This window comes from Telopea speciosissima, chromosome 3, assembly GCF_018873765.1.
Source record: "Telopea speciosissima isolate NSW1024214 ecotype Mountain lineage chromosome 3, Tspe_v1, whole genome shotgun sequence".
In the NCBI taxonomy this organism is placed as follows: Eukaryota; Viridiplantae; Streptophyta; class Magnoliopsida; order Proteales; family Proteaceae; genus Telopea; species Telopea speciosissima.
Genome location: NC_057918.1, coordinates 12,597,048 through 12,610,032, shown reverse-complemented (window position 1 = coordinate 12,610,032; position 12,985 = coordinate 12,597,048). Strand labels below are relative to the sequence as shown.

General features: G+C 37.7%; 1 protein-coding gene across 1 annotated transcript; it reads right to left on the bottom strand.

The window, feature by feature from the left end:
- Positions 1 to 4,244: 4,244 nt before the first annotated feature.
- LOC122654147 (cystathionine gamma-synthase 1, chloroplastic-like) lies at positions 4,245 to 12,510 on the bottom strand. Its single transcript, XM_043848123.1, has 11 exons — positions 11,986 to 12,510; positions 10,820 to 10,923; positions 10,428 to 10,501; positions 10,158 to 10,326; positions 9,821 to 9,880; positions 9,531 to 9,734; positions 9,237 to 9,323; positions 8,929 to 9,036; positions 5,047 to 5,142; positions 4,795 to 4,913; positions 4,245 to 4,546 (listed from the first exon to the last, which is right to left on the bottom strand). Exons 1-11 carry the CDS (start codon positions 12,479 to 12,481, stop codon positions 4,423 to 4,425), a joined length of 1,641 nt encoding a protein of 546 aa, XP_043704058.1. The 5' UTR covers positions 12,482 to 12,510; the 3' UTR covers positions 4,245 to 4,422.
- Positions 12,511 to 12,985: the final 475 nt, after the last annotated feature.

Sequence of the window (12,985 nt, the reverse complement as noted above, 5' to 3'; positions counted from 1 at the left end):
TTTCATGTTTTCAGTCTATATTCCTTAACAGTTCATTATTCACTCACAGATTTCTGTAAAAAGAAAGGATCCATTTATTTTTATTTTTTTCTACCCAACAATTTATTCCTACCAAAGTTCGCTTTTTCCTTTCAGAAGGCAACAGATTCATATTTGCTGCTTCCATCACAGCCACAAGTTTTTTAAGTGACCAATCATACAACCACAACGCACGACATACGTGGTTGACAAAATGCCTACTATTGGGAATCAAGTAGTAGAACCCATCTTTAAAAGCTAGCTATTAATGAGAGGGTGTCTAAGTCCTTATAAGTCTTCACATCAGGCTATTCACATTTGCTATGGGATCGGTTGCCTGAAAGGCAATGTGACCCTCTACCAACACGGAGGTTAATGAAAGCATGTGCAAAAGCATCAATTGGGATGGAATTTCTGCCTTTCATAGGGGATGAGACCATCACCAACCCAAGGCTGATGACCATATCCCCATATGAAAGAAGGCTAGGCATGCTGCCAGGATACTCTCCACCCAGCACGTGTCATCCTCCATCCTCCTCCCTCTTCAAAAAGGCCTCCTTGGCTTTGGCTTCTTGTGTCCAGCCCTGTTACCGCATGACCTTACATCAACATGAGCCAATAAGAACATGTGTTTAATTTCAAATATAGGGTGGTTATTTACATGCTTTCTTTGTTTTTTGTCTGGGCGGAGGAGCCATGCGAACAGATAGCGTTCTTTTGCCCTTTATGTATTATATATCTTTTAATTCATGTCATGTGAGAATCAAAATATAATATATGAAATTGACATGGTCATTACTACCATATGAGACCATTCATTAACGACAGGACCATTCATTGACGACAGGAGTCCTCCTCGTGTTGGAAGAACCGAAACCACGTCTTTCAACTTTCAACTTTCAACTTTCATCCTCTTTTTTTTCATTTTTGACGACAGATTTTGTTTTTCTCTAGAAAACTAGAGGAGTTGTTCTATTTCTAATTCTAATTTTCCTAGGCAGCCGCCACTTCGCCAGATTCGTTGTTTGGCTATCTTTCTCTCTCAGTCTATGACTTTTCAACAACTCTTGAGTAAGATCTTTTCCTGCCTAGAGCTTCAACCAGATTTAAAAATCAGATTGGATGGAGAATGAGTTTTGTAGCTCAATAGGAAAAGGTCTGTGAGCGATTTCCTTCCCATTTTCCAATTTCCTTCTTAGCCGGAGATGGAGGGGTTGAGATCTGTAATAGGAAAAGGAAGATGATATACCGGATCGCACAAAAAACAGAGTTGAAAGAGATCACCACCATCACTGTTGTCATCGCGACATGTACTGATCTGAATAAGAATGGGGGTTGTTGATCCTCCCCAAATCATCTTCATGCGATGCTAACTCCCCATTTCAAAGAAAATTCTTCCATAACCTATGTCTACTCTATGTAGCTTTTGAGCTCAACTGTTTTGGTTAAAGAAAATCCCAATTTTCTTGAGGCTTTGTTTACCCATTTTTCTCCACATAACACTACTATATAGGTTGTTTTTTTTAGGGGAAATTTCCGAGATCCACTAGATTCTATTGAAGAGAGAGGGTGCCAGGGTGGGGGAGATTACGTCCAGAATCCAGATACTGTGGGGACCAAAATGACCATTCCATCCGCATGAAAGGGGGAAATCCCTACCCTTAGATGCCAATATGCGTTCTCATTGATTGCTCGCACACGCATGATTCTATGCTCTTCATAAGAAAATTGCAAGATACATTGAAGGGGGAATTTCCTAGATCTACTTAGATTAAAAAAAGATTTACAAAACCAGTACTTATAAATTATGTTTTACATTTATAAGTTACTTGATTTAAAAAGATTTACCAAATCCCATGTGAGTAAAAGAAGTTAAATGAATAACCCAAAATACCCCCAACATCTTTCTCTCTTTCCTTCTTCTTCTCCGATGGAACCAACCACTCTCTCCTGCAACAGTGCAACCACTCCCCTGATCCCCCTCCGTTCCTTGCTTGCTCTTCTCCTTCATATTATCTACCACTTCCCTCGTGGTATCCTTAACCTCCCTTGCTTTCTCTTTTGCTGTTTCTTTCACCCTTTTGGCCCCTTCCTTCACTGTCTCCTTCGGCCTTTCGGACATATCGGATGCCCTATCGCTTGCTTCTCTCAATGAATCCTTTGTCTTTTTTGACATGTAAGCATCTGATTCTTACATTTCTTCTGTTGCATTTCGATTTTGCTGCCAAAATTTCATTCCACACAGCAAGTCATCAGCAACTAAATGGATCACATACTTGAACAGAAACGCTGTTGGATAATACATATAATAAGAGTCTTTACCTCAGAGTATTTGGAAGCAGAGGCGAAGCAAAACCTTGAGATCTTGCCAGTGGGTGAAACTTGAAGAGAAGGTTTTCGAGGGAAGGCCTTAGACAGATTGAGCAATGACGCTAGATAACTCGCTGCCATGGTTTGGTTTTGGCTTCTGCAAATCGGAAAGTTAAACTACCTTGAGTGTTCTTCCCTCCCTGTCTCGTCCACTGGGATATAAAGGTGCCACGAGAAGCAGGTGGCGCCATCGCTGAAAGACACGTGCCCAGCACTAATGAAGACGAAGATGAAATTTTAGGGGTGGCTGACGGTGGAGGTGGTAGTACAAGGCAGGTTTGCAAGGAGAAGGGTGGGGCGGGATATCAAGGGAGTGGTTGCAGGAGGAAGTAGTTGGTTCCATCGAAGAAAAAGGAGAGAGAGAGAAGGATATTGGGGACATTTTGGATTATTCATTTAATTTCTTTTATTTACATGGGAGTTTGATAAATCTTTTTAAATCAAGTAACTTATAAATGTAAAAAAAATTTACAGTTACTGGTTTTGTAAATTTTTTTTTAATCTAAATAGATCTAGGAAATTCCCCTTAAATGACATTAAAATTTGTTTTATATTTACTAACTTTAATTTTGAAAAAAATATAACAAATTATTTATTGCTCATGTGGAAGAAAACAAAATATCAACTCCCTCTCCCACTCCCATTCTCCCAATCCCGTATGCATTGCTTGACAACATCAAAACTCTTGTAAGGGGCCAAAAAACAAAACCCATATATTCTTTACTCAAATCATCCTCAATTGATGGATGGTGTATTTATATATAAAGGTTTTCTAAAATTCTAAAATAACTCCTAATCACATTGACACACTCAATAAAATAAATAAACTTCAAAAAAAATTCTATCTTGTAATTAAATATTCTAATCTAACTCAAACACATAATTATGAATCCTACGATCCGATTTTATTTTCATTTTATAGACTTATAAATTAAACCCATTACAATAAAACCCATAATAATAAAAAGCTCAAGCTATAATAAAACTACCGAAAGGTCAATTTCAACCCATTAGACTATCAACTACTCCTTGGAAACCTTTTACACTTACATAAGGGCATCCATATCGGATTAGTGTCTAATACAACTGCATCGCCTAAACAAACCCTCCTCCCCCATCCAAAACCAAAAGAATAAGGGCAGCCCTTGACCTAAAAAAGAAATAAAAAATAAAGTGGAAAAAGATAATACATTATAGGCCACGCAATTGAGATCGACAAATTTGATAATGATTCACTAAGAAGTTTCCAACCTTATCCAACATTTAGCATGTCAAATCATCAATCCAAATAGCTAAAAAGTTGAGGCTAAGTAGATAAACATTTGAATGAAGACACAACGGAACAATCAAATCCCCACCCCCCCTCCCCTCCCCAAAAAAAAACCCAGCAAAGTGGAAATCAAATATTTGGCCTCCCCCCCCTCCCCCCTCCCCCCTCACCAAAAAAAAACCCAGCAAAGTGGAAATCAAATATTTGGCCTCCCCCCCTCCCCCAAAAAAAAAACCCAGCAAAGTGGAAATCAAATATTTGGCCTCCACATATTTTAAAAGATAAAAGAGATAGAAAAGTTAAAATTTTACGAAAACAAACAATTGGTCTTAATGAAGTAAAACAATTCAATTTCCATGGCACAGATCAGCTTTAAGAAAATAACTAATTAACATAACAAATCTGGCACCAACAATCAAACTTCGATGAGTAAAAAGTTAATAAAATTTTGCAAAAATCATTGTTGGATAGAAAGCTCACTAGCTAACCAACTTTCACAAACCAAGTTGAGCATGAATGATATCATATTCCTCGAAGATGTGAGGAACTCCTGAAATGAACAATCAAAGTTCTAGAAACCAATATATGAAAAAGAAGTGCTCCAATTTTTTTTTATAGCTAAAAGATAAAATCATTATCCAAGCTGGCAATTACATGGAAGAATTCTTATTTTGACTTGGAACAACACACAGCAAAAGGTCATAAAACACCAGAAGAAAATTTAGATGCAGTCCACCAGAACACCTTGTGAAAGTTGACACACCCTATATGGCCTCTAGAGCATGGAGTATATCAGCCTTCAAGTCTTCAAAATCCTCTATTCCAAAACTGAACCTTATCAAGCTCTCCTTGATCCCAACCTTAGCTCTTCCCGACTGTGTCAGATCCCTGATTCAAAGTGCATTGTGATAGTACGATGGGTAAGCAGAAAATACGAAATTATAATTTCAGCCATATTAACAAAACTATTATTTTAGCCATATTGAAGGTGTCTAGTAGAAACTTCACTCAAATTGAGGGGTCATGAAGGCAAATACCTGTAGCCAATATCTTCCAGAAGTCGTGTAAAAACAAACTATTCAAAATAAAAATATATAATACAAAATAATGATCTGGAAGGCAAATAGAGTGAATACCAGTAGGACATGATTGCAGGCTGATCTACAATGCTCTCACAGCCACCAAAGGATGGGGCGTTATAGGGTATTTTTAAGTTGTCAATGAAATTCCTAGTGGTCATCAAGTCTCCGTCAATCTGCATCAGCAAATAACAAAGGTTTCCAGTCACCACCAACAGGAGCTCCAATCAGTATCAATCCATTTGAAAAGTAGAAAAGAAAACAAGAAATAAACCTTCAACATATTAGAAATATACCTAAGAAGCTCACCTCAAAACTGACAACACCACCAAAACCAGTCATTTGTTTCTTGGCTATGTGATGTTCTGGGTGACTAGACAAGCCAGGATAATGGACACGCGCCACCTGCAATTATGCCAGGTCAGCATTCTAGTACAAAGTGACACTAAGGTGTTATAGGGGGAAAAAAACTCGTCAGATCTGTAAGCCAAATAGAACTGACCTCTGTTAGTTCTGTTAATACAGGTTTCTAGAAAGAGATTAAAGAGCTCCAGCAAATTCATATACTAGATCAGTCATATTTTCATCTTATCAAAGCTGATTTTCAGGTATGAATTGCTAATGTAGGACCTAGTCCTGATTATATGGAAGCACATCCCATTATGGCAGGGTAACGTTTCACAGTTTAATGAATCCTCCACTTATTTGATGGGATGGTTAAACTCTTCACAACATATCAATGGATATAACCCTTTTGGAATGAATAGTTTATCGGTCTGGACGTGGAATGTCCAAATATACATATACATTTCTTATTTATTTTATCATAATACAGATACATGGAAAGTTATGGGACCCGCAACCTCATATGCAAGACATTCTAATGGGGTTCTAAAACACCTAAGGGTGGGTTTAGAAATCCAACTCAACACCAGAATTGCAGGGATAAAACTATGAACCAGACAACAAACAAAATTAAACGACTCAGGAATGACAAAGTCTGATTGGGTTAAATTCTGGTCAATGGTCTATTCCAATAAGAGGAATAATCCAGTAAAAAAAAAAGGAGTACCCGATGCATGAGGCTCCCACCACTGAGGAGTCTGGGGAGGGTCATACTATACGCAGCCGTACCCCTGCTTCGTGGAGAGGCCGTTTCCCGAACCCGCGACCACTTGGTTGCAATGGAGAAACCCCAGATAAGATGCAAAAATCAAAAGCAGATGGTTAGAATCCAGAACAGAACTCAATTACTGAAGGATATTGACTGATCAAGCATTACCCCATTAAGTTGGGATAAGGTTATGGTGGTTGTTGTTGATCGACCGATCAAGCATCAGAAAATCAAATCCAGAAATCAATCGAGAGATGTTTTTGAAGAAGCAAATCTGAGATATGACAATAGAATCGATCAGATTATAAGTAATAAAACAGGACTAAGAGCTGTCTTCAAAGAGGAATCAATGGCCAGCAAGTGATAAAACAACAAATAACTCAGAAACAAAACCAGAACTAATCAAAACAAAAAACAGAATTAAAAAATGTGAAAACAGGGATGTGTACGTAAGAAAAGATAAGATCTGACCTGTTCAGAGAACTGATGGAAGAATGAGATAAAGAAAAGAAAAGGGGATATGAATCAGGAATCACCACCTGATTCTCAGATTGTAATCACTGCCAATCTAACGTGGAATCACTACCAGGGGTCCTACTGAATCACCACACAACTGAAAAGGCAATAGCCAGCTTTCATTCATCTCAAATTGTGTGGGGCAGTCTAGCCATTACATGTTTAAACAGGACACAACAAGCAACAAATAAACTGACCACGACTCTCCAGGCGCAAGCTATGCTTGGAAGATCCTTAAATGAATAAAACTCTTAGAGAATAATAAAACCAAAAAAAAAAACAATAATGTAATACTGTAATTAAAGAATCAAAACAGTACCAAAACAGAATTAAATTTCCAGAGAACATAAACCAGATTACGGAGAACTATCATAACTCGAAATCCGCTGGTTCAATGAAACTGAAACTCAGGTCAAGTTCAGCAGTAAGGGAATAAAACACATGCTGAAATTTTCAACTCAATCCAACGGATGGATTTGAAAATATAGGTCAGTCCTAGTTACATTAGGAAGGGTATAACTGTAATTTCACATACCAGAATATAAATCAGAGAACAGAAATATGTTGAGCAGTCAATTCTGATCACAGAGTATAAATCTCAGTAAAAACAAATCACTAAAACTGGTAAATCGATTCACAAAGTTGAAGACAGAATTCAAGTTTAAGCAATAAGGGCAGAATAGAAAATCTTAAATAACTCCAGATCAATAGGTCAGAATTGTACCAAACTGGAATCAAGTTTATGATTAGGATTGCTGAAAATTAGGTCAAATTATGGAATGAATTTAACGGTCGGATTGCTCAATACAGAATTTATGCAAAAAAAGCCTTGCATATGAATTTCAACTAGAACAGGAATTGCAGAGATTTCAGATCTTGAACTTACTTGTTAATGGATGAATGATGGTGGAAGAGGAATAAACAGAAATTAAACACCTGGGTTTCACACTGAAGGTGGTTCGACTGGATCAAACACCAATCTAAATCTTGATCGCACTCAAAGGGTTTCTTGATCATACACAAGAGATCTTCAATGGAGATGAAGAGCAACAATAGCCTTTTCATTAATCAAAATGCATATACAATGCTGGCCTCCCTTACAAAATTATATAGAATACTCAAAAATAGACTCCTAACCTACACTAAAAAGGAAACACCTAACCCAATCCTTAACTAATAATGTAACCTAAACTGACTTAAAATAGGACTGGACTTATAGGATCCTAATCCAGCCTAACTAAAACAATCAAAATTCATATACAATGCTGGCCTCCCTTACAAAATAATATAGAATACTCAAAAATAGACTCCTACATTAAAAAGGAAAGACCTAACCCACTCCTTAACTAATAATGTAACGTAAACTGACTAGATAACTAAAATAATAAAGGAAACTAACTCAAAATAGGACTGGACTTATAGGATCCTAATCCAGCCTAACTAAAACACTTAACACCATTTAGAATAAAGAAATAAAGACAATAACTAACTAATCCCGTATGCCTAGCCACTACCAATATTATAAGCCCATTAAAGTGCCTCATTACAAAGAAAACCCATTGTACTAAAGGCCCAACATGGCTTATTTCTAGTAAAATAAGCTTATTTAGATGATTTAACTGCATCATCCAAACAGTGAAGAAAACTTCCTACCTTGTGCAGACTAAGTTTCATTGTTGTCCCAAACAGACCCAACAACTGAAATAAGTGACCCAATAAAATATCCAACTTTGGCTTTATACAACTGAATGTTAAATAAAATAAAGAAAATGAAGTCCTAATCACACCACAAATGAAATCTGGTGCTAAAGGAAAAAGGGAGGAGAAGTGCGAGTTCTAGCAACAAGATATTCATCTCATTTAGGAGAGACATGTCCTAAATAGTTTCTTCTGAATTTATATAAAATGATTTTCTAGTACCAGAAGAAGAATGTAGAGAAGCAGAAACGAAGAAAAGAAGTTAGTTACCAAAAAAAAAAGATGGGACAGCAAAAATTTTAGGCAACTATTCCAGGTGTAAAGTAGATTACCATGTTGACATACTTCTGTTTTTTTTTCTTTTTAATGAGTCTGCCATGATTTGTTTTTATATTCTAATTCCCAGTCAATTACATTTAAGCTACATCATTGACTCTTCTAAATTCCATCCTCAAATGGAAGTTTTAAAAGACTTAAAGAAGTAAAAACAAATTTCAATATTAAGCATTTCATTGCTTCTCAGTTTGGGAAACTGGGCCCCCCCATACGAAGGAGGGCTATTCAAAGGTTTTTGGCACCATCTTATGTATGTTTTCAACTTCCATTTCCGTATGAAATTTTACATTGGCCTCCAAAGGCCCAAGCTCCTCCAATGAAACAGCAAACGGCCTTTCAATGCCTGAAGGTCCTGGGGATGCATTATGCGCAGTCTAAGTTATCCTTGTAGGCAATCTTTATCAACCCCCCTCCCAAGCTTCCTTCATGCACTCCATTATTCAAATTGATCAAATATTGCTGTTATTGACCCTAAGGAGCAAAAGTTAAACAAGAAAAAGGAAAAAAAAAATAAAGAACTTAAATACCTTAGGATGTGCCTCTAAAATCTCGGCCATCCTCAACGCTGTCGAATTATGTTGCTGTACACGAAGATGCAATGTCTTCATGCCTCGGATAAGGAGATACGCGGCATTCTAAAAGAAGAAGAAAAATGAGAATGGATTTATGACGCAACCTTAAGAGCAGTGAGAACTTGAAGTCACGCCTATCACTTTGTATGACATCCAAATATAGTTTCCAATTAGATCACATGTTTTTTAAGATATTAATAAGATGACTTTCAAACTATAACACTCACAACCCATTAGAAGGCTACCCAATATGAATAACTTACTGGGTTGAGAGCACCACCAAAAATATGATGAATCTTACGAACTTCAGATATTATTTTTTCAGAACCACTAACGTAACCTGCAAGAACCTGTATAGGAATAATATCAGTGTATTGATTAAATTGAACATCCAGCTCACACTTGTCAAGCTATACAACCGTGATATTCCCAGAGCATCAGAGACATTGCTCACAAGTTGTTCGAGATCTCTTTACTGCTTAATTTCATTCTACCAAATCTTAACACCAATTACTGTTTAAATAGATAAATCTAGCAAAGGATACAGCATAACTCACATCATTATGACCTCCAATGTACTTTGTTGCAGAGTGCAGAACAATGTCCGCACCAAGGGCAAGGGCCTTCTGGTTCACAGGTGTGGCAAATGTTCCATCCACACAGACCAGTGCACCATGGCTATGGCAAAGCTTTGAAACAAATTCAACGTCAACACATCGGAGGTATGGATTGGTTGGAGATTCTGTAAAGAAAAGAGTTACCTGCAAGAAGGAAAAAAATTCGATTAAGTCATGTGGGTCTCTTATTTTCTAATAAAACAGGCAAAACACCTTTATTCATTACTGACATCATGCTTTTCGAGTGTACTTTTCAGGGACTCCATATCAGCAGGGTCAATAACGGTAACCTGCAAATTGAGGATGAGAAAATGAAAACTCAGAGAAATTCAGAAATAATAAAAGATTTTATTTTAATTTATAACATGACAAATTATGGAGGATCTCTGCTAAAACTTGTAAATGTTTGAGACAGCAATGACCACCAATACAGAAACTCATATACCCAATTGGATTTATGGAAAAGAATGTTCAAATATGCATTCATACAATCATATTAGCAAATGATTCAACAAAACTTAGCAAACAAAGGTCATATACGATAATATATGTATGAAAGCATATTACCGTGATCGCCATTTTGGGGAGTATGGTTTCAATAAATATTCTTGTTTTCCTGTAGCAGTCTGTAGTTGTTATGATATGACCACCAGCTGGAACCAATGCAAACATCATAACTATACTAGCATACATTCCTGATGCCATCAACTGTGTTGATTCAGCCCCTTCAAGTGCACTGCTCCATTAAGGAAGACATGAAGACCTCATTACTTATGAAATAATAGTATCCAATGGCACAAGTGACAGTAGAAATACATATCAAGAGGCAGCACAAACCTCAGCTTTTCCTCAGCAACCACCGTAGTTGGATTTCCATAGCGCCCATACTCAAAACTATCATGGCGTTTCTCCTGTCAGAAGATCAGAATACATATAAGCTCAAAGAATCATGGCCACAGTAGTCATTAGAAATAGAGCCTTAGTATTACGGTCAATTAGTTGTTGGTTACACCAATCAATTCACAATCACAAGAGTCCACTCATGAATTAATTGCTGGAGATGAGAAGTGAAGGATAAATACTTACTAAACTATTGGTGGCTACTTCTTCAAAAATATAAACCAGTGCAGAGAACTAATAACTAAATGATTGTGTAAGAGGATGCACAAGAACATTTATGACAGTAGGATTGTGGCTAGTTTCCCTAGAATGCCATGTGTGATACACACCTTGAAATCAATAAGCTGTTCAGTATTCTGAAAGAAGTAAGCAGAAGTATTGACAACAGGGGTGGTGATTGCATCAGTAACTATACCGCGCCCTAATCTTTCACCTGAACAAACCAAAAGGGAGAATATATTATGGAAAACCAAAAAAGAATACAAGTGTGGCCAATACAATTATGCCTTCCGAACATGAAGTTATAATACAATAAAAAACGTTTGTTTTGCCTCGGCTTCGGAAGCAAACCCTTCATATGTTGTCAATTTTGAAACGATTTATTACATGCAAACAGATCAATAATCCAAATCAGAGTAATTATATAATTACAGCATAAAATAAAATAATCACCGCAATTTGATTCCAGAATTGATTCTTGACAAATCCCACAGTATGTGTTCTTTTGACAGCTTCTTTGAATCCCCTCCGTTTACACATTTTCTGTCTCCATATCGATGTATTGGTTGTTCATAAACCAATTGAAAATAAACCATTTAAATTCTAGTGTGAATCTCCAAGCTTATGGAGAACCAACAGAGAGCAAGTCCAAGGTCAAGGAGCTGAATTATGGGTCATCCATGAATGAAGAAGGCTGGGAATTATGGAGGATTGGAATTTTGGGATGTTAAAGTTAGAAGTGGGTCTACCCAAGCTGTGAGTATGGATACCAATACCGATAATTATCGTCATATCAGGCCATATCGGATGGTTTTGCCCTGACTCGGGATTGGCCGTCCCATACCGATATTTAAACCCATGCCTGTGAGCTCTGATTAAGTGAGAAGGATCACCGTAGGCTCTTCCTTCAACACATAACCCCTCCTCTTTCCATCCGCCTCAAGAAATGACTGTCTTTTTTCTTAATGTCTGCGCAGCAAGACCTGAAAACCAAATGGTTGGAGACTATGAAAGTCTTGGTCTGCCGAAGAAGAGAGAGTAGCACCTTCAAATGGATCTCTTCCTAATCGATAGGAAATACGAAATAGAAAAACCAAAACTCGAACAAAAGCTCCAGGTGAGGAATCGTTTAAAAAAAATGGAACCAAGTAAATTAGGGAAGAGAAAGTGCAGTAATAAACATGCATTTGCCAGATACCAATATCAATTATCAATAGCCAGGGAGAATTATAAAAGTTATAGTGTGTGAGATTTGGAGAGAGAGAGAGGGGTGTACCGGCATGAACAGCGAGGCTCGCATCGGAGCGCAAAAATGAGGCCGTCAAAGCGGCCGAACCCTTAAACTGTACATTAGTATTAGTACTGTCAGAACATTCACCATCGGCCACCACCTGGGCACCATTGACGATGTTGATATCGTCGAGAGGAGCAGTGGTGGTGGGGTTGACGGCGGTAGCAGAAGCAGGTACAGCAGAAGAAGGATTGTTCGACCAAGCAGCCGCCACGACTTGGGCCACGCCGATGTTGCTGCAATTTCTCCGAGCTTTGTTGCTGAGCTGACGGACGAAATTGGGAGGGAACTTGAGGATAAGAGAAGACAAACCCGAGCCAAAGAAGGGAGACGAAGGCGATGATCCTCCCTGGAAAGGAAGCGAACGGGCCTTGCTAGAAGATAACGAGGGTATCTCAGGGCGAAAGTTGCCGGTGAAATGGGGATCTGGGCGGCAATCAAAAGAACAAGAAAGAACCCTAGCGCAGCTGGAAACAGCCATGATGATATTAATCAATCAAAACTCGAACAGGAGAGATTTTTTTCTGTTTTGGTTTTGTATCCAGCGAACCCTATTAATTTGCTCCTCAGTCCTCAATACCCACCTGTCTTCGAGTCCCTTCAAGGCCTTGCTGGAACTCAGAAGCCCCTAAAGGCGTAAAGGCGTAAAGGCGGAATTGTTGGCTCGGTACTGTTTTATTTTTCATATATATATATATAATTTATGACGGCTAGATTGGGAATTGGAAATAGGAGATTGACTGGGTTCTATTAACTTAACTACGGTTAGCACTTATAAAATTAAAATTGGGGGTCCGTGCGGGGAGGTTAGGTGAGTAAGATATTTGTTTTCTGAATTTTTTTTTTGGGTTAAAAAGATTAATAAATAATATTTTAGAGAAAAAAATATAGGATTAACATCTAAACATAACCAAATGAAATATAAAATAGGGTTTGTGTTCTCAGGGGGTAGCATATTAGCATGGCACGTGCAATGACATCATGG

Excerpts from the sequence above, each read along its gene's own strand:
- LOC122654147 (XM_043848123.1), bottom strand. The coding sequence starts at position 12,481 with ATGGCTGTTTCCAGCTGCGCTAGGGTTCTTTCTTGTTCTTTTGATTGC. Across the intron at positions 9,324-9,530 it reads ACATTGGAGGTCATAATGAT|GTTCTTGCAGGTTACGTTAG; the intron begins GTGAGTTATGCT and ends ATTCCTATACAG. Across the intron at positions 9,037-9,236 it reads TTGGTGGTGCTCTCAACCCA|AATGCCGCGTATCTCCTTAT; the intron begins GTAAGTTATTCA and ends TTCTTCTTTTAG.